Source organism: Lontra canadensis, unplaced genomic scaffold, assembly GCF_010015895.1.
Source record: "Lontra canadensis isolate GAN:19392208 unplaced genomic scaffold, GSC_riverotter_1.0 scaffold10, whole genome shotgun sequence".
NCBI classification, from domain to species: Eukaryota; Metazoa; Chordata; class Mammalia; order Carnivora; family Mustelidae; genus Lontra; species Lontra canadensis.
In genome coordinates, this window is record NW_022631004.1 from 13,222,086 (window position 1) to 13,247,452 (window position 25,367).

Here is a 25,367-nt window from a genome sequence, read left to right on the forward strand (position 1 = left end):
GGATAGTTTCATTGTTTTAAAAGCTGGCTGGAGACTTAACTGAAGTGATGTCTCCAGGGTAGACCCAGGTTTCTTTGCTTGTGATTGGAATTACAGGGACTCTGTTAATGGTTTGTGTTTTCTGTTCTGATTGGGTCGTTTTTCTTGCGTTTGACTCATAATAAAGTGGGATGAATTTATTCATTCCTAATACATTCCATTTGATAGGAAGATTGTTTCCATCCTAGTATCCAGGGTTTAGGGAAGGGCTGAGGAGGGAGGTTCTCTGGGAGGTGAAAAGTCTACACTTAACGTTGCTTAAAAGAGGGTCTCTGATTCTTCCTGCGCTAGCATTTACTGTGTTTGGTTTTATAGCCAGTGCCTACTTGCTGCATCAACAGGACAGATTTGTTTTGCTTCTCTTGGTCTTATTCTGTTTTATGCAAAAGACTTAAAGTTCTATGCCTTTCTTGTGGCCTGGGAGCCAGGCCTCCTCCTTTCAGTAAGACCTTTATCCTGTCCCTTCCCATATCCTGTTACTCCTCGTGGGGTTTCTACCTGAGCCTACCCAGCGGAGCCATTCCCCTGCCCCCTGGTCCACCAGCAGCACTGTCGAATACCCTGGCCTCCTAGATTCTCCACCCTCAAGATGCCTTAGGCCCTGGGCCCTTTGTGTGATACCTCTCAGTAAAATGGAACACTTAGGGAAGGCTGACTTCGTGCCAGGAATTGGTTCAAGCGGCCTTTTATCCTCAAGACAATCCCATTTTGCTTTTAAGTGAACAAATGCTTATGTAAGACCTTTTGCGCAAGTAGTGTCCTAAGCCTTTTTATAATTGCCATTTCATAACAACCTTGTGAGGGGGTGCCATTAAAATGTCCATTTTACAGGCAAGGAAACTGAGGCCCAGAGAGGGAAAAGGTTGCCAGGGTTATGCAGGTCATGGATGGTTGATAAGAGCTGGGGTGCCAGTTCAGGCAGTCTTACTACGGAGTTCATGCTTTTAACCCCTCCTAGGAAGATGCCACTGTTGCTGTTCTTATTTTGCAAATGGGAAACTGAGGCACTTTTTTTTTTTTTTTAAAGTAGTTTGCCTAAGGTCCTAGAACCTAGTAGGTGGCAGGGCTGGGGATTCAACCCACTTCCTGTGGGTTTTTGTTTTTTTTTCTTTACTTTTTTTTTTTTTTTTTAAGATTTTATTTATTTGAGAGAGAGACCATGAGCAGGCAGAGGGAGAAGCCTCCCCTCTGAGCAGGGAGTCCGATGTGGGGCTTGATCCCAGGACCCTGTGATCCCGACCTGTGCCTAAGGCAGAGGCTTAACTGACTGAGCCACCCAGGCACCCCTGCCTGTGAGCTTTCATCACATCATGTTTCCAGCACGTTCGGTACGGACATTTTAGAGCATCAGAGACTGTTCCCACACGACACTATTTCCCGGTTCTCTGGCATTTCCTTCACGAGTGAGAGCCCAGCTTTGCAGATGGTGGTGCTGAGGCCCAGGGGTCTGAGCAGGGCGTTTGAGAGCCAGCACACTGCGGGGCCTGTGAAGCCCAGTAGGGGGGAGTCACTCCCCAGGACATCACGATGCTCCGAGGAATTCCAGGCTCAAACTGCTAGCCTGAAGCCAACTTTGTGGTTTTTCCACCGGTGCTGCGTGGATAGGAGATGCCATAAACCTGGCTTTTCTTCAGACTCCAAATGCCTGTCTAATTACAGGAAACAGAACCCTCTCCTGCTGTTAGCCAATGATTTCAACATCTCTTGGAGGAATACACGATGGATCTGAAGTTTGAAGCTTTGTACTCTAACGAATTTGGCTGGGATTTTCACCTTTGGCTCTCCTCGCCTTCTCCTCAGGCCATGATTTCATCATCGTGTTTTGGGGATGGCACTTCCTCTTGAATCTGTCTTCCTGTGAACATACATGGAGCTGAGACAAAGCTCAGCCTCCTTGGGCACCTGGGTCCTCTCCAGCTCACATAGTGGATGCTTGGCAAGGCAGCCTTAGTGGGAACCATCTTTGGGCTCCTTCAACAAAGCTGGGAGAGGGGTTGAGGGGCTACCAAAGCTAAGATGGTGGACGTGGCCATTTAATCAGGTTCTTGTTAAATAGTCAGTATGTCCTTTGTACAGCTGGTTGGTCTGGTCTCTCATGTATTACTCCATTCCCAATTTGGTCTTGGAAGGTGGCCATGTATCAAACAGAGAAGACGGCATAGCCCAGTGAAAAGAGCTTTGTTTCTTACCCCCTTAAATAGTAAGCAAATGAAACGAAAACACCAGCATCAGCTGGGGTGACATCCTGACGTCTTGCTGGTGGCAGCCTGAAGGGGTGACGCTTTTGGAATGCAGCATGGTCGTCTGTATTAAGAACCCTCGTTCATCCAAGCTCTAGGACCTTCTCCAGAGAAAAGCACCTAGAAGAGGGGAGAGGTATTTGCGTGAATGTGCTCCCGAGAACATTATGTAACACAGGAAAACCGGAAGCAGTGTACAGGGTCAGCAGAGGGGGACGGTTTAGAAAGTTATAGGACATTCCTCCTAAAACCGCTTTTAGAAAAAATGGAATTACGAAGACTGTAAGGCAACTTGGTATTAAGGAAAAAGTAAGTGTGCCCTGTCGTTACTCCCATATAAAATAGATGCAAAAGACAGATCTGGAAGATGATCGAGAGAAAGATTCATGGCTACTATGAGGATGGTGGGATTATAGGTAGTATTTTCTCATATATAAATAGATTATAGGTAGTATTTTCTCATATATATATACACATATATATACACGTATATATATGTGTATATATATATATATGAAAGGATTTATAAAGGCAACAGCATATAGAGTTTGGCTTCAGACCTAGGGTTAATTCTGGTATTGCTTATCTCATGTATCTTTAGCGACTCTTGAAACTTCCCTGGGACTCCGATTTCCTCATCAGGAAAAAGACAGAACAGTTTCTAAGCATCCTGGATCTGAACCTCATTCTTGCCACTGATTCCTCTTCATGGAGAATCTGTCAGACTGGCCTCGGTCAGTAAGACAGACTCCCGAGCACTCAGGAGCCTCACTGTGCACCCACAGTTGAAGGCCTTTGAACGTCCTTGGTGGTTAAACAGTGCACCTACGATTTGTTCTCACCGTTCTTGGGTTGGTGGAACCTTTCCCGTGGGCACTGAGCAGCCCAGGCACATCGTTTCTGAGTGAATCGAGAGCAGACTACCAAGTCCTACCCCAGAGGCTGGTGTTGAAGTGAACCTGTCCTGGAGAAGTGACTTGCTTCTCTCGCCCCCCAAGCCCCCTGGTCGGCTCTGCTGGGCCCTTCCCTGGGAAGACGGCGCCCATGCCGCCTGCAGATGGGCTCCCAGACTCTCCCGGTCTCGCCATGTCTGCTTTTGCCCAGTCAGGGAGAGGAATTCTGCCCATGGTGTGGTTTGTCACTCTGAAAGGATTTACACGTTATAAATGACCCTTCATTGCCACACACAGCTTTCACTAGCCTGGCCTTTGATCTTGCGGGCCATGTGCTCGCTAAGCCCATGTGCAGCCTATGCCAAGCCTCAGAGAAAAGGGTCTTACGAGGTGCGGACATTTTGACAAGCTTTTTGTCTGACATCCCAAATTGACTGTCACCGGCTCGCATTGGCCATTTCCTCCTCTGTCCACTCGGTGAAGGTCATTAGCTGCTCACGTAAGTGAACCTGCAGTTGTTTTCGACGGTGGGAGACAGCCCAGGTTTGAAGAGTTGAGGTGAGTGGTATTCCTAGAAATGGCAAGAAGGGTGCGGTTCGTAAAGGCTGTAATGCAAGGGGGGGGTTGGACTCCTGCTCTGTGGGTTTGTGTCTCCTTGACTGTGGGCAAGTCTCCCGGCCACGGTTCCTTTGTGACGCCAGCATCAGAAATGTGTCTGCCTCGCTAGTGTAAGCATCCCAGTGGGTTAAAGGCCTGTGCTAGCACTTTGTGAATCGCTGAAAAGCGGTACCCACGTGAGGCGGATACTCTTGCCATCAGATAAATGCAGACAGTGGTATGAAGTTCTAACATGGGTCCATTGTCCCATTCCCGTTGAGAAATGCTTCGGGAGGGGTGGATATATTTCTCTATTGGGGGCAGCTCTGCTAATGCTGGTGTTCAGTTGTGAACATGGTGGAAAGCTCAGGTTGTCTGTCTAGGATCGTCTTTAGAATGAGAAATAATGCTGGGTTTGGAAGCTGGGCCTTCTCTGCCCTGCTTCCCACCTCTCCTTTCCCACCTTCAGCCTTCAGCTCTAGCTCCTGGACTCGCAGTCATCTTCCAGCAGTCTGGAAGGAATGGCACTCTCATTCTGGCGGGCGCAGGCCCCAAGAAGAGAAATGGGTGGGCAGGAGGCGTGGACTGCAGGGGGGGAACCCCAGGTGCCCGCCCCCAGCTTCTAGATGGGTGGCTCCCTTCACGCGGCAGAAGCCAGCCCCAGCAGGTGCTCTAGCCTGTGGGGCTCCCCTGCTTCCAGCTGTGGATCCTAGGATTTGCCCTGTCCCCATATCCATCATCTGTTGAATGCTGAGCCCAAGACACACAGCAGAAGACTGCAGGAAACAGAGGACGGAGGAGGAGGGAGATCAGGAGGGAGGAAAGAGAGGACATGGCCGGGGGCAAGGAGAGCAGAAAAGAGACAAGAGCAAGAAATAAGGGGCCCTGTGCAGGCCAGCTAGAGGAAAGGGCCTGCGATTCTGCTGCTCAGCTCCCCGCCTCAGGACCTTTGGAATAAATGACAGACATGTAAGTGGAATTTACTGAAGTCAGACAGAGCTCCTGGTGAGGTCAGCATTGAAGACAGTGGGGAGCAAAGAGGGGCCAGGGGACAGTTACTCCGAGAAGCAGAGGCAGACGTGCGGAGTGCTATCCGGAAGCTGGGGCGGGCGTGGGTGGCAGGGTGCTGTGGGCAGCCGTGCCAAGGCTGCGGAGGGCGGTGGTGGTCCCCAGGGGAGGGAAGAATCAAGAGCTCGTTGGGGGGTGTCCGCGCAGTAGAGCCAAGGGTGCAGTGGGCCGAGAGTGAGGGACCAAGCGGGACGTCCACAGCACTCCGCTCTTTGCAGAGCGTGGTGGGAAGGGCAGGGTGGGGGATGTGCGGGGGCCTGAGGACCGAGCAGAATCACTTCTTCCTTGGACTCTTGAATGTCTTTTTTTGCTGTTGTTGTTCCCAGACGAGATTTTCAACATTTTAGGGGTATGGTTTGTATCTTCTACCTCTTCGTTTTGCTCCGAAGCTGACTGATCACCAGGTCACGTCGGAGGTTGTTTGCTTGTTTTATAAGTACATTTCACTGGGTCGTGCTTCAGCTCTTACTCCCTCCAGATTCTGGCTTAATGATTCTAGCAGTGATCACTGGATGCGGAGCAGTTTCTCCTGGCTCAGCTTGCTTGGTAGGACTGTACTTGTTTAGCTTTTGCTGCAAGATTCCATTAAACAAAGTTTGGCAAAGAGAGAAATAAGGGGATTACCCAGGTGCCTCCAAGGTCGAGCAGTTAGGAGCCCGAGTTAATATCCCTGGACATGCTACGCTAATTATACAGTTTTCTGCTTATTGAATTAATTGAGCTACATGCTGTAGTTATAAAATATAAAGGGATAAGGCTCCATTTCACGTCTCAGTGACCCACCCCTTCCCCCTCTTTTAGGTGTAGAGGCTCTGGAGTCAGACTTCCTGGGCTCACATTCCACCTCAGCCAGTCAGCAGTGGTAACAGCTATGGCCATGTTACTGACCACTTTCCAGAGTTCTCCCAAGGGCCTTGCTTGGCCGTGGCACTGGGGGTATCAATGTTGCAGGTCTTTTCTACGCATCTCTGCCTTTTAAGTAATACGAGGGGGTTACTTAACCCCCCTGTGCTCAGCTTCTCCTCTCCAGCTAGACAGTGGGGCCCACGCTGGCTGCAGCCTTAGCGGGCCGAGGTCGGGGTGAAATGAGATAATCCACGAAAGACGCATGACATCGCAGCAGACATAGGAAATGTTCGATAAGAATAATTGTTACTGCTCCTCCCATTGTGAAGTGTGTCAATTATACTTCTGTTAAAGGTAGTCACTGCGGTGGGTCCTCTTGCCAGCATTCAGGAGGGCTGGGGTGTAACACCCAGCTGCAGGGAGTCTGTGTGGCAGATGGCCGGGAAAGCTGTGTGCTCTGAGAGCTTTCCCAGGGAGTGCTAGGGAGCCTTGGACTGGAGTGTTCAATCACAGAGCCCCATGGCTGGGCCTCTTTGGAGGAAGAGGTTCCTCGGTGCTCCGTTTCTAGAGTCGGCCAGGGACCTTTCTTGCCAGAGGCATGTGTGACCTTTGGTCTCTCCTCTGCTTATTGAGCACCTTCTGTATGCCAGTCCTCCCACTTGATGCTCTGGGGGACCCAGGGAAGAGGATGTGCTCCTATCAGAATAGCACTTTGTTGTTAACTAATACTGCCTTACCGAGCACTCACAAAGGTGCTATGAGATGTGCGTGGTCACTGGTTTGTAGAGGAGAAATCAGGCACAAGCATTTGAGGTATTTCCAGATCTTCAAAATAATGCTTTGCTGGAGAAGCAGTATATTTACGCAAGGCAAGTAGGTAGCCCCATAACCGTGTGCTTTGGAGGCACCCAAACTACCTCTCAGAGGGGTTTATGTGTGGCAATTTTCTTTATAAAGGAGTGTAACTGTCTCCCTCCTGGTGTTTCTTTTTTTTTTCCTTCTTCCTGGTGTTTCTTGAGCACGGCTTTATAGCTGGCATCCTTCTAAGGAGTTCCCAGGCTAGCTCGTTTCCACCTTGCCGGAACCCTGTGGGTTAGGTACTAGTGCTAGCTCCATTTCCTCCACTACCGCTCCTCCAGGAGCCCCCAATGTCCCAAGGACAGGTGCTTTTTCTTCCCTTCCTGCTTTTTTTCCAGAACAAAATCATGTTACTCTAACTGGCAGGCGGGGGGCTCCCGAAGGCTCTTATCTCTCCACGAAAAAAGCTGTTCTCTGCTGAATAGGTCACCCAGCATTTTGCTGAGTAAGTAGGTGGCAGCTCGATGCCCCACAGATGAACCATCATCTCCCTGATGATTTGTTTTTAATTCAACTCTGCTGATTCTGTCTAGGACGGGAACAGGAGAGGCAGACGCACAGATGGCTAAGTGCAGGGACTAGAGAGTGAGGCAGGGAGGATCCTGGAATGGGAGGCAGGAGATGGGCAGTTCTGATAGGTTCAGTGCCACAGGGAGTGCAAGGTGGTACGTGTACTAAATGGAGCTTCTAGAACTTCTGCCCTCCGCGCATCCATGTGTGAGGCTTCAGAGAGGCTGGGGCCAGTGGGGGACCCAGCAGTTCTGTCTGCCTCTTTCTCCCACTCCACCTGCTTCTCTCCAGGAAACTTTTGGGATGGAGTTCCTGCTCAGCCAATTCAATTCCTAAGCAGGGACCATGATGATGACTTTTTTGGCACCTCTGTGTCTTCAGTTATGCTGGGTCCCTTGAGAGCTGGTCATAGACACCACCTGCTGGCCTTTTAAACACTTGGGGTCTTGGATTTTGTCAAGGAGGGGGTCCTGGTGGAGGACCTCCACTGGGTAGAGCGTCCAAGGATCTCTCACAACTGCCTGTGAAACGGTAGTTACCTCAAAGTTTAAAGTTAAAGACATAGGGGGCGCCTGGGTGGCTCAGTGGGTTAAGCCTTTGCCTTCAGCTCAGGTCATGATCTTAGGGTCCTGGGATCGAGTCCTGCATTGGGCTGTCTGCTCAGCGGGGAGCCTGCATCCCCACCCCCTCTCTCTGCTTACTTGTGATCTCTCTCTGTCAAATAAAGAAAATCTTTAAAAAACAAACAACAACAAAAAAACATAGGGTCTTCTGAATCCTGCAAACTTCAGAGAAGTTCTCTCTTTGAATTTTAAAGGAGGAGCTTATATATTTTGCATTCAGCACCTTGCCAATATCCTCTAAATGTAAAAATAGGGTACTACAAGCACTCAGGGCAATAAAGAAGAATGGAGGGCTGACGCCTGCACCAGCATGGATGGACCTCGAGAACGTGATGTTGAGCAAAAGGAACCACACACTGACGAGCGCATGCTCTGTGATTCCATTTACATGAATGTCCAGCTGGGGCAAATCTACAGAGACAGAGGGTGAATGAGTGGTTGCCTGGGGCTGGGAGCAGCAGGCTTAGGAGGGAATGGGGAAGTACGGCAGATGGGTATGGGGTTTCTTTCTTGGGTGGTGTTCCACAATTAGATTGTGACGACGGTTGCACAACTCTCTGACTCGCCTAAAAACCGTTGACTCGTACAGTTTAAATGGGCGAATCGTGTAGTATGTGAATTACGTGTCCATTCAGCTGTTTAAAAAACTGGGGGTCTTTTGACAGTTTTTTTTTTTTTTAAGATTTTATTTATTTATTTGAGAGAGAGTGTGAGAGAGAACATGAAGGGGGGAGAAGGTCAGAGAGAGGCAGACTCTCCATGGAGCTGGGAGTCCGATGTGGGACTTGATCCCGAGACTCCGGGATCATGACCTGAGCTGAAGGCAGTCACTTAACCAACTGAGCCACCCAGGTGCCCCTCTTTTGACAGTTTTAAGAGAAGTAATAACAGTCCTTTGGAAGTAGCTGGCGTCTTCTAGAGGCAGGACCCTGGTTGTGACTCGTCGGTTCTGGCCACTGTCCTCCACGTTCTTGGCTCCCTCCTAGACCAGACTCACAGGCCTACCGCCGAAACCACAGCATGTTGCCCAGGGCTCATCCCAGGGGACTGAAAACTCGGTGTGTGCCAGACATTTTGCCAGGTGCTGTCATACAGGCTTCCTTTAACCTGCGGCAGCCCTCCCAGTCGGTTGTTTCGGGCCCATGTTTTACTCGTGAAGAAATGGAGTTCCCAAAGAGTAGACGTAGCCGGACAGAGCCGCAGCCAGACCCGGCTTGCTGACCCCAGGGTCATTCTCTTCCCTGCATGGCGGAGGGCTGGGTTGAGGAGCTTTCTCTCACCTCTTACGTGAGGGGGAAGGTCAGCAGCAAGGCAGGAGTCAGGCTCTCGCAGGGACAGATAGCTTGGGAAAATCACCAGAGGGAAGGCCTATGAGTTCTGGACAAACCCTCTGCAGGCTTGTGTCTTCAGTGGGGAATCTCTGCTCCCTCCGGAAGCGAGGATGACATTCTGCCCTGTTCCCTGCAGCAGTTTTTCCCTGGAGAGAGCTCCTATGGAAAGAGAACTGTGGGAAAACACGAGGAAGCTTTTCGTGGCCACGTTACTTGAGTGCTGTTAGTTCTTAGCGGAAGCATGTGAATTTCCCTGGAGCCCTCAGCTTTGTCTGTGTCCCGAGTTTGCATGAGTTTGTCACTCTGGGAGCTGTTTTTGGACACGGAGGGAAGCCATCATATTATAGCCATAGGGAACCTGATGCTGGTGGGTCATACAACGGGACCCTCAGGGTAAAATGGGCAGGAGTGAATTCAGGTGGTAGGAGGAGGAAATGGGAAAAGATCCGCACTCGGTGATGTTCAGACTGGTTCAAGGCACACAGACCCGCTCCAAGAGAGATGACTACAAATGGGAATTCTTAGCCCAGACCTACAGAATCTGAAACTCTGGGGGTGATGTCCAGGAACCTGTGTTTTCATAAGCTCTCAAGAGAATTCTTAAACACACTCAAGTTTGAGTAGCTTAGCACCAGACAACCTTACCTATACTTGAGGTTGAACAGGAAAATCTGGCCGAGTTCCTGGAAGGGCACCTCCTTCTGTGCTCGGCCCGATCTTGCTGGGAGGAGTGCGAGCTGGAAGGGAGCATTCATTCATTCATCAGAAACGTTCATCGAGCACTTCCTCTATCCAGGCACTCAGTCCCTGCGCTGAGGGAGTTTACATCCTAGTGGGGGAGTCAGATAGCAAACCACGGTAGTGGGGACAGGGGCAGAAATGACTGCTGATGGGGATGCGATCCTGGGATAGTGATGCCGAGGCAAAGATGCCCAAGTAAAAGCCAGGGGACTGGGGTTTCCAGAGCGAGAACTGCTGGTGCAGAGGCCCAGAGGTGGGAGGGGTCAGGTAGGTCAAGGAATGAAAACAGCTGGGGGCTGATGGTAGTGAGCAGGGCTCGGGGCAGAGAGTACCACGGTGAGATGAGACCCAGTCCACAGGACGAATGGAGGGGATTTGAATCTGGATTCTCAAGGTGGCGGACTGCTACCAAAAGATTCATCAGCAGAGTGACAGGGTCTGGGGAAAGACTTAAGAAGATCCATCTGGGAGCTTATGCAGAGTGGTGTGGTGGGACAGGCGACGAAGCCAGCAAATGACTAGGGAGATTCTGTGATGGCCACAAAGTCATATTTTCTTCTCCTCCTCCCCCCTTCTCTCCCCCCCGACTCCCCCTTTCTTCTTCTGGCATTGCGGGGGTGGGGGGCACAGTTTAGGAAAATTGGAACTGTTTTGTCAGAGTTTCTATGTTAGCATTGTACAGATGGAACCGACTCGCATTCCCAGTGCACGACGTCCTCATTGCTTTCATTAGATAATTCTGTGTGTGATACAATACCAGCGGTGCGTGGACCCATTTAATTACATATACTATTGCTTATGAAGAAAGCATTTCATCAAAAAAAGATTCAGCTTAGAGGCCCACATTTTTGAGACCTATAAAACCAAGCTCAGTGGATTACTGTTCAGCAGCATCTGCAAGATTTGATCCGTTTCGGAAATTCGAGCTCACTAGCATTGCCGGGCTGGCATTTTTTTTTAGTGGAGAACTGCTTCCCTGGGTGTAGACAATCTAATATTTTATTTAGAAGAATGATTCATTGCTTTAGGTGTGTGGAGTCCTGGATTTTATATTCTTTGGTGCGTAAGTTTGGTTTGACCTTGGACCAGCCTTTTTGCTTCATATTTTAGTGTCTCTGTGTAGAAGATGGGGAGTAATTGTTCTGGTAAACCGCTTGTCATCAGAGTAACCGGGTCAGAGCCCTCTGAGATTTAGAGATACTGTACCTCTGCAAAGGCCTTGTGGCAGAAGGGAGCAGGAACTGAAAGGTAGCCCCCGTGGTTGGAGAGCAAAATGCAAGGTGGAGATAATCCAGAATGATGTTGCAGACGTAGGCAAGGGCCAAGCTGGGCCGAATCTTGTGGCCCTTGCTGGGGACTCGATTCCCTATCTTAAGAGCAAGGGGCGATTGTTGGAGAATTTAAATAAGTGAATGACAGAAGATCAGTAGATACACTGTTTCATCCAGTCCTCCTAAGAAATGTGTGTGGCCGTTCATATCCCCATTTGAAACAGTCCAGAAATTTAGGGTGCTGGAGATTAAGCCGCTTATCCAAGAGCACGTTCTGGTAGGCGTTGGAGCCAGAGATCAACTCGGGTCAGCTGGAGTCCAAAGTCCCCTGTCCATCTCCTCCTAACTCAATACCAATATAACAATAACCACCATTTTAAAAGATGCTTTGAGCTCTTAAGACGAAAGATCTCCCTTAAATTACAAAGTGGTATTATGCGGCAGAAATATGAGTGGTGTAGAGAGATTGGATATGCCGGGAACCTTTAAAAGCCCCAGTCTGCATGGCTGTGGTCCAGCATCTTCAAGTTCCTTGCTGTCTGGTGGGGACGTCTCACTGGCAGCTATCAACACATGAAAAGGGCTGGCGGCTCCGGCCGGCCATTTGACACTGCCATTATCCATAAGGACTCATTGTCCGTGAAATGTGTCCAAGGTACATGCTTTTAGTGCCTTTGAGCTGGGTGATCAGATCTGGGCAGTGCCTGCATGGTTTCACCAGGGTAATCACGCACACCATGCCAAGTTTCTGCTTTCTTCCTCTCGGGGAGTCCACTGTTTTCGGGTGATTCTTAGAAGCTGGTTATAGAGATCACCATCTCAATTTTGAACCCAAGGAGCCTTGTTCAAGGTTGCAACGGGAAAGCAGCTACCGACATTGGCCCTCGAGACTTCTGTTGGTGACGACCGGTGTCTCTTCTTTTCTAGTTGACCATGTCGTGCCTGAGCCCGGGACAAGCCTGCTGGCAGCCTTCGACCAGTGGAGGGAATGGGCTGACAGCAAGTCGTGCTGTGACTACTCTCTGCACGTGGATATCACGGAGTGGCATAAGGGCATCCAGGAGGAGATGGAGGCCCTGGTGAAGGACCACGGTAGGTTGTGCTGACCAGTGGGCTCTGGGGAGAGTCCCCCTTCGGCGCCTGAGCCAGTGCAGCTCTGTGAAGGATTGCTCTGTGAATCTCGCTAGCAGATCCCTTCTGTGCCTCACCTCCTCATCTGCCAGGAGAGAGGGTTGGGCTGCAGCTTGGGCCCACTGGCGGTGACCATACTCAGTGCAGTAGCAGAAGCTTCCGTGGACATGAGAACTTGAGCCTCACCATGGGGATCGGTTCTTATGGAACAGCTGCTCATCGCTTACTGGCTTGAGGGAATTGCACCCAGCCAGGTTGCAGAGTTGAGGCCAAGGATTTGGGCAGTCATGGGGCGGGGGCCCAGGACACTGAGTGGGGGACTCAGGCAAGCTCTTTGTACAGACCCATAAGAACCAGGATAGATTTGAGGGTGAGGAGACTCTGGGACAACCTGAACAGTCTTTCTTTCTTTCTTTCTTTTTTTTTTTTTTTTTAAAGATTTATGTATGTATTTTAGAGGAAGTGAGAGTGGCAGGAGGAGGGGTAGAGGGCAAGAGAGTATGTCGAGCGGACTCCCCTCTGAGCGCAGAGCCCGATGCAGGGCTTGATCTCATGACCCTGAGATCATGACCTGAGCCAAAACCAAGACTCAGCCATGTAACTACCTGAGCCACCTAGGTCTCCAAGTTCTTTTTTATTCCGTAGGACTATTTTAGGGAGTAGGATTCCAGAGGTTGGGCCCTGGAAGATTCACAGGGAGGCTGGAGGAATGGGAACTACCTCAAGGTACTTCTGGGACCGTTTTGTCCAAAGGAACCTTGGGAGTTGGGGTCTTATCGCCAAGTCCCATGATCTGCTGGGGCCCTCTTGGGCTTGGCTATAGGCTAGACTCCTGGGGTGACATGTTGACCTCACTGGATCTTAACTGTCAGGGATGCACCTGTTGCTCTCAGGTTCCAAGACTTCTAAGCTCAGAAGTACCATGAGCTGTGAGTAAAATAGCAGGAGGGAAATCTCCAGGCATGGGTATAGTAGGTATTCATAGACGTGGCAGAAAACACCCAGAATGAAAATCTGGACTCCTATGACCTTGGGGAATTAACTTAAATTTTTAAAGTCTCAATTTAAAAAAAATCTCTCACATGAGAGTATTGGACTAGATATCCTAAGATTCTTTCTGGTATGAAGATCCCACCTAAAAGAAAATAGGTAACCCTTGACCTTTCTTGTTTTTGAGAATACTGAGGCTCCGGGGGGTTTAACTTTCCATACTGAAAGTAAATTGACTTCAGATCAGCCAGGAGGGTTACCATAGCAACTGTTGCCTGGCAGGAGAGAAAGTCTGGGATGTCCCGAGCCATTGAACCTGGGGCAGCGTCCAGCACCCCAGGTGGCGTGAATTAAGCTCCAGGACTAGAAGGTTGTCAGTGCAGTGGTTTATGTTTGGGATGGATGTGGGACAGGGATGTCTGGTTTGGTGCCTTGGTGACAAGGACTCTGAAATGCCAGGGTGAGAATTGCGACATGGGCTTGTTGGACCCTTTCTTACTTAAAAGGTTTCTAAAAAATCAGCTTGGAGTAGTTTATTTACCAAAGACGAGGCATTTATTACAGACCTTCATCCCCCCGAATCTTCTCATTTGTGTTCTTAAAGTCCCAACAGTTGAGGGCAGCTTTTATTTTTTAATTTTTAAAATTGTGGTAAAATACAGCATAACCTAAATTTTACCATCTGAGTCAATTTTAAATGTACAGCCCAGTGGGCAATCATTATGCTTTCCATCCCCAGAACTTTTAATTTTTCCAAACAGGAACTCCACACCTGTTAAACACAAGCCCCAACCCCTTACCCCCGCCCCCTCCTCTAGCCCCTGGTAAAGCCCAATTCTCTGTCTCTGTAAGTTTGACATATTAATGGATGTCTGTCCTTTAATGACCGGCACATTTTTCTTCGCATCATGTCCTCAGGGTTCATCCATGTGACAGGATTTCTGTCCTGTTGTATGGCTGTATGACATTTCGTGTATCCATTCATCTGTCAGTGGACACTTCTGCCCTTTGGCTGTTGTGAGTAACAGCGCTGTGTATCTGGATGGGTATACAAAGTGGGCAACTTCCAGTTTCAATAAACTTAGAGAAGAACTGTCAGGATACTAAAAACCACTTTTGCACCCCAGTCTTATTTTTTTTGTTTTTTGTTTTTACCAATTCTTTATGTTTTACCTCATGTGCTTTATCCTTGTTTCTCTGCTCTCTCTCTCTCCTGTCCTTCCTCTCTTTGTCTCTCTCTCTATACACATATGCACTGTATCATATCTTTCTTACTTGCTTCCGGATTATTTGGTTTATGCATTAAAGTCACATTTCCACCTCTATTTTGTCTATCCACTAGGGGTAAATTCCTTCCTCGTGTACATGGCTTTCAAGGATCGCTTCCAGCTAACTGATTCTCAGGTAAGGAAAGTTGGCTTTCTGCCCAAGCTCATGGGCATTTAATACATCGGGGCCAATGCTGTTGTCTTGGAAGCTGCCTCCAGTGTATGTATGTCCCTTAGCTTCGTGGGAATGACTAGTGGATGAGGGCCCTGGGGTAACTTTACCTTTAGGGAGGGTATGACCCCAGTGTCTTGGCTGCCCCCCAGGACTGGTGTTCCACCAGGCTCTGGAGTAGGCCTTGGAGCTCCCTCTTTGGGACAACATGGCCCAGAGGTGTCCTCCATGAGCCTCACCTACTCCCCGTCCTTTAGGTCATGCTGCCTCTTGATTCCTGAGTGGTACTGCTCTGCCATGGGGCGCCAGAAGCCTTGACCTTGGGGCTTGTCAAGAGAGCTGGCTTGAGTAGGAGCAGCCGTGGGTGCTGTTTCTGACTTCTGTGACTGGCAGGGGCGTGGCTGTGCTTGTAAACGGGGAGATGGAAACCCCTGTCTCTGTTCTCCTCCCCCCAGATCTATGAAGTCCTGAGCGTGATTCGGGATATCGGTGCGATCGCCCAAGTCCATGCAGAGAACGGTGACATCATTGCAGAGGTACAGCGCTTTCCTCCTTGTACTGTCTTCATGACCTACAGGGCGAGCGGCGGGCTCGGAAAAGGGAAGGCACTCTGTAGCCCAGCTGCAAGGAGGAAAAAAGCAGGGTGACCTGGTGCCACTGTCCTAGGGCCTGGGGCTGGCAGTCTCACTGGCAGCACGGATGTTGGTGACATGCACCTTCCTGTGTTTTACGGGACTCTCTGCCTGTTCCCTTTGCACAGAGGAGCCATTTCTCCCGGTGCTGGCACGGAGCTGCCTCCGGGGTGGGTGGGATGGGCGGGATGGGTGACCCCACGCAGACATTTGACACTGTGGCCCAGAGCTGGGCACACATGGGGTTTCAGCATCCCAGGGGAAGAGCTGAACACACTTGGGAGCTCAGGTAGGGCTGGGGACAGTGTAGTGAGCCCTTCTATTCCCAAGGTCCTGGGATGAGGGCTGAGCGGTTAGAAATGTTGTTTTTTACATCTTGCCTTAGTAACTTTTTGGGTCAAAGATCTCTAGCCATCAGACCCATGTGCAGTCCAGCTCTCACTGATGGCCCGGCTTTCTTTCAACCTTGCAGGAACAGCAGAGGATCCTGGATCTGGGCATCACGGGCCCCGAGGGTCATGTGCTGAGCCGGCCTGAGGAGGTGAACATCTGTTGAATGGGACACGTGACTCAGTGTCCCCTGGGGGCTGCCAGAGCCACATAGAACCCACTTTCCATCGAGACTGGGGCTTCTCAGGATCTGAATTTGGGCCCTCTGAGAAGTCACAGGTTACATGTGTGGGTGTCTACATAGGCAATGTAGAGCTGAGCTTGCCTGAGCTGTGGAGGAGAGCCGTGGGGGTTGTTTAGCCTGGAGGCTCTCCCTTGTGTCTCTGAGCCGCCACGTCCTTTCTTGTGTAGACACAAACAGCTTCTTATTAGCCTCCTGCAATGTGGGTTTCGTGGTTCATAACGTGGGGCCTCCAGAATCTCACCATCGCCAGGACATCGTCACGGGGATCTAAAAGCTCTTCTAAATTGCTAAACGGCATAAGGAGAATTGTCAGTTTTTCCATGGTAGGTCTGGCCGGGATATCAGCAGAGAGGGGCAGACGATCTTCCAGACCCGGAGGGATCACTGAGAGCAGGAGCACGCAGGCTGAGAGTCACTGTCTTGGATGGTTAGGCTTGTGAGACAGAAGGGAGGTACTCACATCTTACATGCTGGGGAATCTGTTTTTCTAAACTTAGAATCTGTGACCTTTTCGGAAATTGGCTCCTTGATGAAAGGCTCCGTGGAGGTCAGGCTTTTATGGACCTGGTCAGCTCTCAACAAAGAGAATGCTGGATGTCTCATGGAAACAAACAGACTCTTACAGGAGAGAAGTGACAGGCAGTGACAGTCCTCAAGGAGCTGGCTGTTGGCTTTAACAGTAGGATTTTTCCTTGTGGCAACAGGTGGAAGGAGATGCTTGATCAGAGGACTATGAATGGGACCAGTGCCCACAAAGCACAGAGCTTGAGAACGGGAGGTTCCCTCTGGCCCTGGGAAGGGTTCAGTTTCTGACCTGTGGTGCAGCGGCCACCGGCTCCCCCTAAGAAGAAGATAGATTTGTAAGGGTTTGGAGACCAAAGGTGCCATCAAGATTATCCGGGTTGGGGTGGGAGGGCAGGCTATCTATAGCTTTTTTCCTCTGACTTTGGGGAAGAAGTGAGGCTGGAAAAGGAGAAAGAAAGTCAGAAAGAGGCCGGAAAAAGAGAAGGGGGAGGAGCCCTTGGAATGTCCTGCACACACAGAGGATTTGTATTTCCTTGTCCTGCCCTTCTTCCTGCACATGAGCATGCACACAGACAGAAACAGACAGACACACACATAGAGACAGAGCCACAGACATACACACACACCAGGGCACCTTCCTCTTGTCAGCTGAAGGACAGAAACTGCGACATTTCCAGTACTGTCCGGTCCCGCTCCAGGCCTTAGGGTTCCTGTCACACCATCCAACCTTCCACGCACACTAGAAAACCGAAGGGCTGACCTGGGGCCGGCACATGGGTGAGGGAGGTTGAAGGTGACTCTTGTGGCCCCTGTGCGTGCTGTCGCTGGGGCTGGTAGACAGGGACTTGGGGAGGAGCTGATCGGAGAAAGAGGGCGATAGTACCTGTAGCTGATGTTCAGAGTACCCGAGGCTGGCTTTGTACACCAGTGTGTACATGTAACATGTACACACACGTGTACACATGTATACATGCATACTGGGAATGCTCGCCCTTGCATGTTTGCACGCATGCACTGTGTGTGCGTGGGCACACAAACACACACTCGGGAGCCCCAGCTCACCGTAAAGCCGGTGGGCCCCTGTAACCAGCGATGACACCTGGCTCAGAAAGTGTGCTCTCCCCTTTGTCCAGTTGTCGCAGTTGCAGGTGAGGGAGGAGGTGTTGCCCTCCGAGAAGAGCCAGTGCCACTTACCTTGTTTCACGAGGCTACTTCTGAGCCAGACTCTTGTTGAACTTTTAAGAGCCTTCCTGGAGGCTTGCTTTCCTCTCCTTCTGTCTGTCCTAGTATCCCCAGATCCCTGCAGACTTAAACACAGTACGCAAGCCCAGGGTTTGTGAAACAGGCAAAAAGCTATTTCTTGTTGCTCTTTTGACCACTAAAGTCAAACCTGTTCTTCCACAATCAGACACAGGAGGTTTCCCTTGTAGCAGTTGTTGCGTGGTGAATTTTGGGGCCCACAGCCGTGGATCATGAGGCCTCCTTTGGGGACTGGCAGGTCTGGAATGCTCCATTTTGAGGAGCTCTGGGCTTTTGGGCAGCGCCCTGTTGTCTCACGAAAGGCTGTAGTGGGTGCTTTCTAGGGTCCCCTGCTTCTTAGCTGATCAGAGGCTCCCTGTCGGCCCCAGCATTTGGTTCTTCCCCTGAGCAGATGCACCCTTAAGGACAGCTCCTTGAGCCAGCAGGCATGAGCCGCCACCTTCTCTCGCAGCTCCTGGTGATGACTTTTCTGTTTGTTGCTGGACATCTGTCGTGTGTTAGACCCTCTGTGGATAAAAAAGAGAAGAGAGCAGGAGCTTGAGCTGGGCAGGGCAGTGAGGGAGATCCAATCCGCTTGCCAACGGCAGCCGTTGACCTCATATGAACACGTCCTTCTTTCTCGGTGTCGTCCCCTGTCGCCACATTGTGGTGGTTAACTTGGCTCGGTTCTCCCCAGGCCCAGCTGGGAAGATTGAGAGGAGACAACACCGGGGATGTGGAAATCTAGAAACTGCCTGGCCGCCCGGTGGTGCCCCGTGTGCATAATGACTGGGCCTGCTGGGACAGCAAGACAAACGAGGAGGGGATTGAGGATGAGATGGGGAGGAAGAGACAGGTGGAGAGTAACTAGGGAGGGCAGACTGTGATGGGCTCTGGGCTGAAAGACTGGCATCAGGGAAGAAAGTGGGAGACTTGGGGATGAGGGTTACAGGGACAAAATATCATTCCCAGAGAAGGGAACTTTCCAGCTGGGCCCTGTCGGAAGTGCGACTGGGGTATGAGACGTGGAGGACTGGGTGTGCGAGGGTGTGTGGTGTACAGACACTACTGTGTATTCTGATTGTCTGGTGCATACCGACACTGTTGTGTGTTCCTAGGCGAGTGGCTGTCCTCTCTGGATCTTGGGGTGCCTGACCTTAAAAATCAGCAAGGCTGGATGACCCCTCCAACCCCTTGATAACTCTGCTGAGATAAACACAATAAAAAATTTTTTGAGCTGTAATACTATTTTCACAATATTTCAAGTGGGTGTTATTTAAATCCATTCACTGCGTGTAAGAGGCATGCACAGGTACACACAGAAGGGTAAATGTGGATCCCTTCACGGTTCTGGAAGGAACCCAGAGACTTGGGGTTTAAGTGACCTCTTTCCATGAGGTAACCTTGTAGTCAGGCCTGTGCCCTCACCGGGGCATGTGCTGTGGCAGGGGAGGGGTCAGAGCTCACCTCACGGAGGATGAGCAAATCCACACAGGGCCCCGGGATGCCCATCCTTCAGGGCCCTCCATAGAACTGGCACTTTCGCTCCATTTACTTCCTAATTGGTCTGATTTCACATTCCAGTTCACCCAGGACAGTCCCAGCCCATGCCCATTGCTCCCATGCCGTTATTAATAGTGCCTCTGTTCACTTTCAGAAGTGTTGGTGTTGGGCCCATTAATTAGGTTAGTCACTGGCGCCCCTGGGAAGCTGTGAGGCTTCTAGAAAAGTCTTTTCCGTGCTTCACACTGTGGACTCTTGAAGTGACCTCAGAGATTCCGACTGTCCCTCCTCTGTGCTGCCCCTGGCCAGAGGCACTTCTGTTGTAACTGGAGTCAGGGAGAGGGAGGGCGGGTGGCTCAGCTATTCCAGGAATTAAAAACATTTGGTGGTTTAATGAACTTTTGCAAGAGCCATTTGGTTTGCCTTTGAATTTTGAGGCCTCTCTCTTCACATAGCTGATGCCCGAAAGGGCCAACGTGAATTAAGTTGTCTTCGTTTATTAAATTAGATTACCAGTTAACGCCATTGTAGAACTTCAGCTCTTGGTCAAGCTCCTGTAGAAGCTTGGTTGGCTAAGATAATTCAGTTAGGAGCTCAGCTACCTCTTAGGAAAAGTAGCAGCTCGCTTTAACTGTTAACATACAATAAAGTAATTTATTTGCTCAGTAAACATTTTGGGGCAACCGCTGTGTACCAGGCACTACACTGGGAACTCTTGGAGGTGGGGCACAGAAGATACAAAAAATCTGAGTTGAACCCAGCCCCTTGGTATGAGGTGTTGAAGTCACAGCTTCTGCCAGGATTTAGGGAGGGAACAAAAGGCTTTTTGAGAGCCATCATTCTACCATTGCACGGGCTCTGCACTTGTCCATTCTAACACATATATCTGTAGGGTATACCTTGAGCTCAGTAGTCTTACTTGGCCAGGTAGTCAGCAGTGATCACTTGGGGTCTCTGGGTTATTTGTTGAAGCATCAGGTTTAAGGAATCATGAATTGGAACAGCTCTCCCATCCCACACTGAGGGTCATATCAGCCTGTGCAGCCACAGACATGTTACCCATACTGAAGACCATGGCTTGCAGCAAATCTGCCTGCTCCCAGAGCCCTGTGAGGTCACATTGCTCCTTGGGTCCCATTTGTGGGTGTCGGATAGAAGCCCAGCACAAAAATCTCATTCCTGGATGGCTTGACTCAAGACCCTGCTGCTAGAAGGAATGCACTGACTTGGGGGCAATCCCTGTCCGTGCCCGGTGGTTTTCTCAGAGGAGCAAGCATTAAAAATCACCTAGAGCTCTTAAAACCCACATTCTGGGTCCCATCCCCAGAGTTACTGATCCGTTGGTTCCGGGAAGGGCCAGAGAGTGTGCATTTCTTATCAGCTCCCAGCTGATGCTGATGGTGTAGGTCTGCTGGGCACCCTTCCAGCCACTCACAAGGTCTCTGAAGGAATTGCCCCATTATTTCCACCCACCCGTTTTGAGTGACCCTGGGAAAGTCCCATCCCCCTCCTGTGATGCTGCTCAGGGCAGAACCCTGAGGACGTGGTGGCAGCCTCTCATTCCTCTCGGCTTCCCTTGGTGGGTTGCGGGTGCAGACTGGGCACAGCTCTCACATCCACGTGCTCCTCTGCAGGTTGAGGCCGAAGCTGTGAACCGCTCGATTACCATCGCCAACCAGACCAACTGCCCCCTGTACGTCACCAAGGTGATGAGCAAGAGTGCGGCCGAAGTCATCGCCCAGGCCCGGAAAAAGGGTGAGTGTTGCCTTACCGGCTGTCTGCCTGCGGGCAGGTTCGCGAGGGAGGCAGGTGGCTCCTTTTCCAGACCTGCGTGCCAAGTGGGCTGTGTTCATCACGGTCCAGCATTAACCTAGCGAGGGGGGGGCTCCAGTTTCCCTGTCTGTTCCACTGCGACCGCCTCGTCACCGTCTATTTAAAGCCCCGCACAAAGAGTGGGTGGGTGGGCACATTTCCCTCCTGCCCCCGCTCCCATAGACAAGTTGGCCTTGACTCGATGCAGTCTCCATAAACTAGGCACGCACATGGCGTCCTTCTCCATCTGCCCCACAGTCCTTCTGGAGAGCATTCTATTGCAAAATGAGTCCCTGCTCTGTGGCTGGTAGTGATTTCTGCCTGGGTGAGTAAGACAGTGTTGTGAGGGCGTAGGGCAGAGCGTTTTGCCCCCGGGCCCTCCTCATGTCTAGTTCTCTGGGTGCTTGAGTCGCTCCCTGTAAATTTATACTGACCTGTTTGGGGCTGAGGCTGGCACTCTGTCAGCACTAGGGAGCCCATCGAGAAGGTTCTTGGGAGCTAGTTGACTAAGTACAGCCTCCCCTGCTGCTTCCAAAGGCTGGTCCGTGGCGCCCCTTATATGTTATGAATGCAACAGACCTCTCCTGTCATCTGCCATGCACTGTGAGTTTTGAGTCCTCACACCACCCACGTGTCCTGGGCTTGGGAGTCCAGGTTTGTGGACAGCCCAATGGCGCCTGGTTTGTGAGGGTGCACATCCTGGCCTCATCATTTCTCTCCTGATCTTTGTCTGGCTTTCTCCTGGTCTCTCTCTCTTTCTCCCTTTCTGTCCCTTTATCTCTGTGGTTTTTTTTCCTCTGCCAAGAAGGGAGCGGTGTGACCTTTATGCTTCTGTTTCCAGTTTTCTGCGGGATGTGATAGCATGCAGAAGGACCGTAGAAGTCCTTCAATGGTGGGTGACTTGGTGCGAGTCCTAGAACAGATTGCTCAATGACCACTGAGTCAGCTTGTCCCCAGAGATGATGGCTTCCAGACGGACCCAGCAGTTCCGTGCCGGGGCTCCTTGGAGCTCTCCCAGGGGCCTCTGCCCGGAGGCTTGGCCACGCACGGTTGCTGTGTTCCTATCCTCCTGGACACCTGCCCTCTCCTGGCTGCTCGTAGGAATTGCCTTTTTGAAGTAAAGCGACAGTCACTGGAGTAAGGCATCTACTCAGAATCAGCGTGGAGTTGTTTTCTGGGAGATGCTGTGGCTGATCTCTGTCAGTGACCCTCCCTCGCCTGGGCCCTTTGTCTTTCTGCGCACATGTTTGCTTCAGCCTCAGCCCCCAACACTGATCACAGAACCGCTGCTTCCATGGAGCATGGGGACAGTTGGCACGGTGTCTGGAAAGAGGAAGTGAGTGGGTAGCTTTAGTTATTTTAGGAACCATGCTGTACCCAGATGATGATAATAAGCAAAGAGTTAAGATTCTCCTGGGGCATAGGGCGTAGGGCATTTTAACATAATTTTAATATAATTTAACGTTCCATTTAACAGAATGGAAAACTCGAGAACCTGCTTTCTGATTCAGACTTTTCACTTGTCCAAATAGGAGGGCGGAGGAGTCAGTCTCTCATGAGAACCTGGCCCTGGCGGGTGGCACCAGCCCTGGTCTGGGGCTCAGAGTGCTGGCCTGTGAGCCAGCTTGGCAGGCAGCTCAGGGGCTTCTCCTTCCCTTGCCTCAGTTTCCTTACTTGAAAAAGAGAGATGGAGTATGTTACTGGAAAGTCCAGCCCTGCTCTAATACTCTCACCTCAGTGCCTGATGAGTCCCTCTGTCATCTTTTGGACTTTGACCCTGCGTGTGTATTGGGCAGCGAGCACTAAGAAGGGACTACTTTGGTCTTTTCCAGAACCTTCCACCTTTGAGTCCTCAGTGTGGTGCCTACATCACGGTTCCCTCAGTGGCTTTTTGCATTCCAACTGACCCCCTGTAGTCTGTGGAACCCTTTGCTTTCCTTGGGCCTGAGCTGCCAGAAGGGAATTTCCGGTGCATTTGGGTGCTGATGAGCAAGAATGAGAGATCCTTGCTTGCTTGTGGGCTCTTAAGGCTCTTTCCATCTTGTTGGAACTTCATCATAACAACTTTGGGAGGCAGCCCGGGCAGGAATTCTTGTGCTTTGGTTTACTTTGCAGCTGAGTAAACCGAAGCTCAGAGCTAGTGAGTGGTAGGATTGGGCTTGATTGTCAGGTGCCTGACTTCAGGCCTGAAGAGCCACACGAGTAGCTGAGTTACCTTCATGTTTTGAGATTATTTTTAAATGAGCAGTGTTGGTATGTGTTGGGGTTTAGTTTCTCTTTTTTTTCTTTCTTTTCTTTTTTTTTTTTAAGATTTTATTTATTTGACACAGAGAGAGAGAGAGCATACAACCATGGGGAGCAGCAGGCAGAGGGAGAAAGAGAAGCAGGCTCCCCGCAGAGCAGGGAGCCCGATGTGGGTCTCTATCCCAGGACCTCGGAATCATGACCTAAGCTGAAGGCAGATGTTTAACTGACTGAGCCACCCAGGTGTCCCCATTGGGGTTTTGTTTCTTGACAAACCTGGTAGAAACTTGAGCTTGTCACCTAGTAGAGTTGTGTGTAATACAGAAGCAAAGATTCCCAAACAACCAAGAAGGAAATAGGATAAGGTTTTATTACACATTTGCGCTCTGGGATCAGTGTGTCCTGTCCTGGATCAAATCCCAGCTCGCGTGCGTGAGGATGTGATGCCGGGCAGCTCCCATACCGTCACTAGATCTCATTTTCTACGAGGGCAGGGGCTAGCGATAGTGACTTATCTTGTAGGGTGAAGATGGCACCTAACAGAGGTGATAGACGTACAGATGTTTATAATAACTCCCCACCGTTCTCATGGTCAAAGAGTAAAGGGTTGGTTGGAAGTATAGCAAGGATGTCTGCTGATCCAGGCTAGGAGTTTTCTGCTAAGGATTCTAGCACTCTTCCAGTCCCCAGTGGCAGGTGGTAAGGCACTGCCAGTTTTCTGCTGCTCCTTGTCTTCATCTGTAAAATGGATAGATGAAATCTTCATTTATTTGGCAAACTTTTATTATGTGATCCTGCAGGCTTTTGCACTGGAGGCGAGACATGGTCCCAGCCCTCAGCTCCTTCACTCGTTGGGGTGGGACACTTGGATAGAAAGTCATAATGGGAAATGCTCAGTTGCACGCCAGGTATGGTTAGAACACACAGAGGAAGGGGCCACTGTTTACAGACACACCCCACCTGTCTCAGGGAGATCAGGCTGCATAAGGGGACTCAACATTTCTCTACAGTGGGAGCGGTTGAAAGACCATGATTTTATGTCTTCTTAATGCCCATGTGCTTCTCCACCTAGAAGGCTGCTGGTCCTAAGTCTGAGACAGGAGGTATATAGGCTAGTGAGGATGGGAGATGACCATAAGTGAGAAGATATTCTATGTGCACTAGATGCAGTGCGACCACCTGCCATCCTCCCATCTCCTGGAGAGACAGCGTCACTTGGGCTGTTCCCTCTGTGCTGTGCCCATCAGCAGGACTACGTATCATCCACCCCATTCTTCAGATAAGGAAACGAAGACACAGCCTGGAAAAAAAAATATTTGGGGCATTTTTTCCTCTTCAGAAGAACTTAGACGTTGGTCAATTCAGTAGGCTCATTTCATGGAAGAGAAGTTAAAATGCAGAAAGTAAATATCTTGCCCCAGGTCATCCAGCCCATGGTTCTGAACTCCTGGCCACCTTTTTCCATTGAGGGTCCAGGGTGGGGATTTCTCTAGAAATGGCTCCCTCAGACTCCCGCTTTGTCCGAGAATGGAATCTAGCGCGGCTGCTGGTGCCTTCTGTGTAGGAATGGTAGTGTGTCAGCTGTGCCTGATAACCTCATCTGACAGACGTCCTTCTCCATCCTCCTCCTCGCCCACCCCTGTAACTCAGAGGCGGAATTGTTTAGAACATCTGGTGGCTGCTGAGGCATGTTAAACTCTGGGAACCCAAGCTGGAACCAAAACTTCCTACGCCCTGTGGGTCAATCGGAATGACTCTGGTGTCATGAGAAACTTGTGTTCGTAGGGCCCGTGAGGATCACCCCAACTTGGGGATGAAGCCTTAGCATTAAGTTAATTCACATCTTAATGATCTTTACATATGGGTTGGCTTGTGAATGTCATAAAATCTCACCAAAATCTGGGTTAGGGCTCTTCAGAGAAACAGAGCCCATATATGTATATGGAGAGGCAGGGAGGGCGGGGGGAGAGAGGGAAGGAAGGAGAGAAAGAATGAGGGGCAGGGGAAGAGAGGGAGAGATAAGCAGACTGGTCTGAAGCAAGAGGCTCTCAGGGTTGTTGTGGGTGCTGTGAGGTCTGAACCTAGGCAGGCCCGCAGATTCGAGCCCGAGGCTGTCTAGAGGCAGACTTCCTTCCCAGTCAGGGCCCTTGCCAGGCTGGGAGTTAGTGCCGTGTTGTCGTGTAGCCACTTGCAGGATGAG

At 50.5% G+C, this 25,367-nt stretch overlaps 1 protein-coding gene across 2 annotated transcripts in view; it reads left to right on the plus strand.

Moving 5' to 3' along the window:
* The window catches only part of DPYSL2 (dihydropyrimidinase like 2), a 121,882-nt gene that overhangs the window by 83,145 nt on the left and 13,370 nt on the right, over positions 1-25,367 (plus strand). For both annotated transcript variants that reach the window (XM_032855631.1, XM_032855632.1), the window contains exons 4-8: positions 11,945-12,109; positions 14,481-14,542; positions 15,034-15,114; positions 15,683-15,751; positions 20,746-20,866. In XM_032855631.1, coding sequence (XP_032711522.1) covers positions 11,945-12,109; positions 14,481-14,542; positions 15,034-15,114; positions 15,683-15,751; positions 20,746-20,866 — 498 coding nt within the window. The remainder of the gene's footprint in view (positions 1-11,944; positions 12,110-14,480; positions 14,543-15,033; positions 15,115-15,682; positions 15,752-20,745; positions 20,867-25,367) is intronic.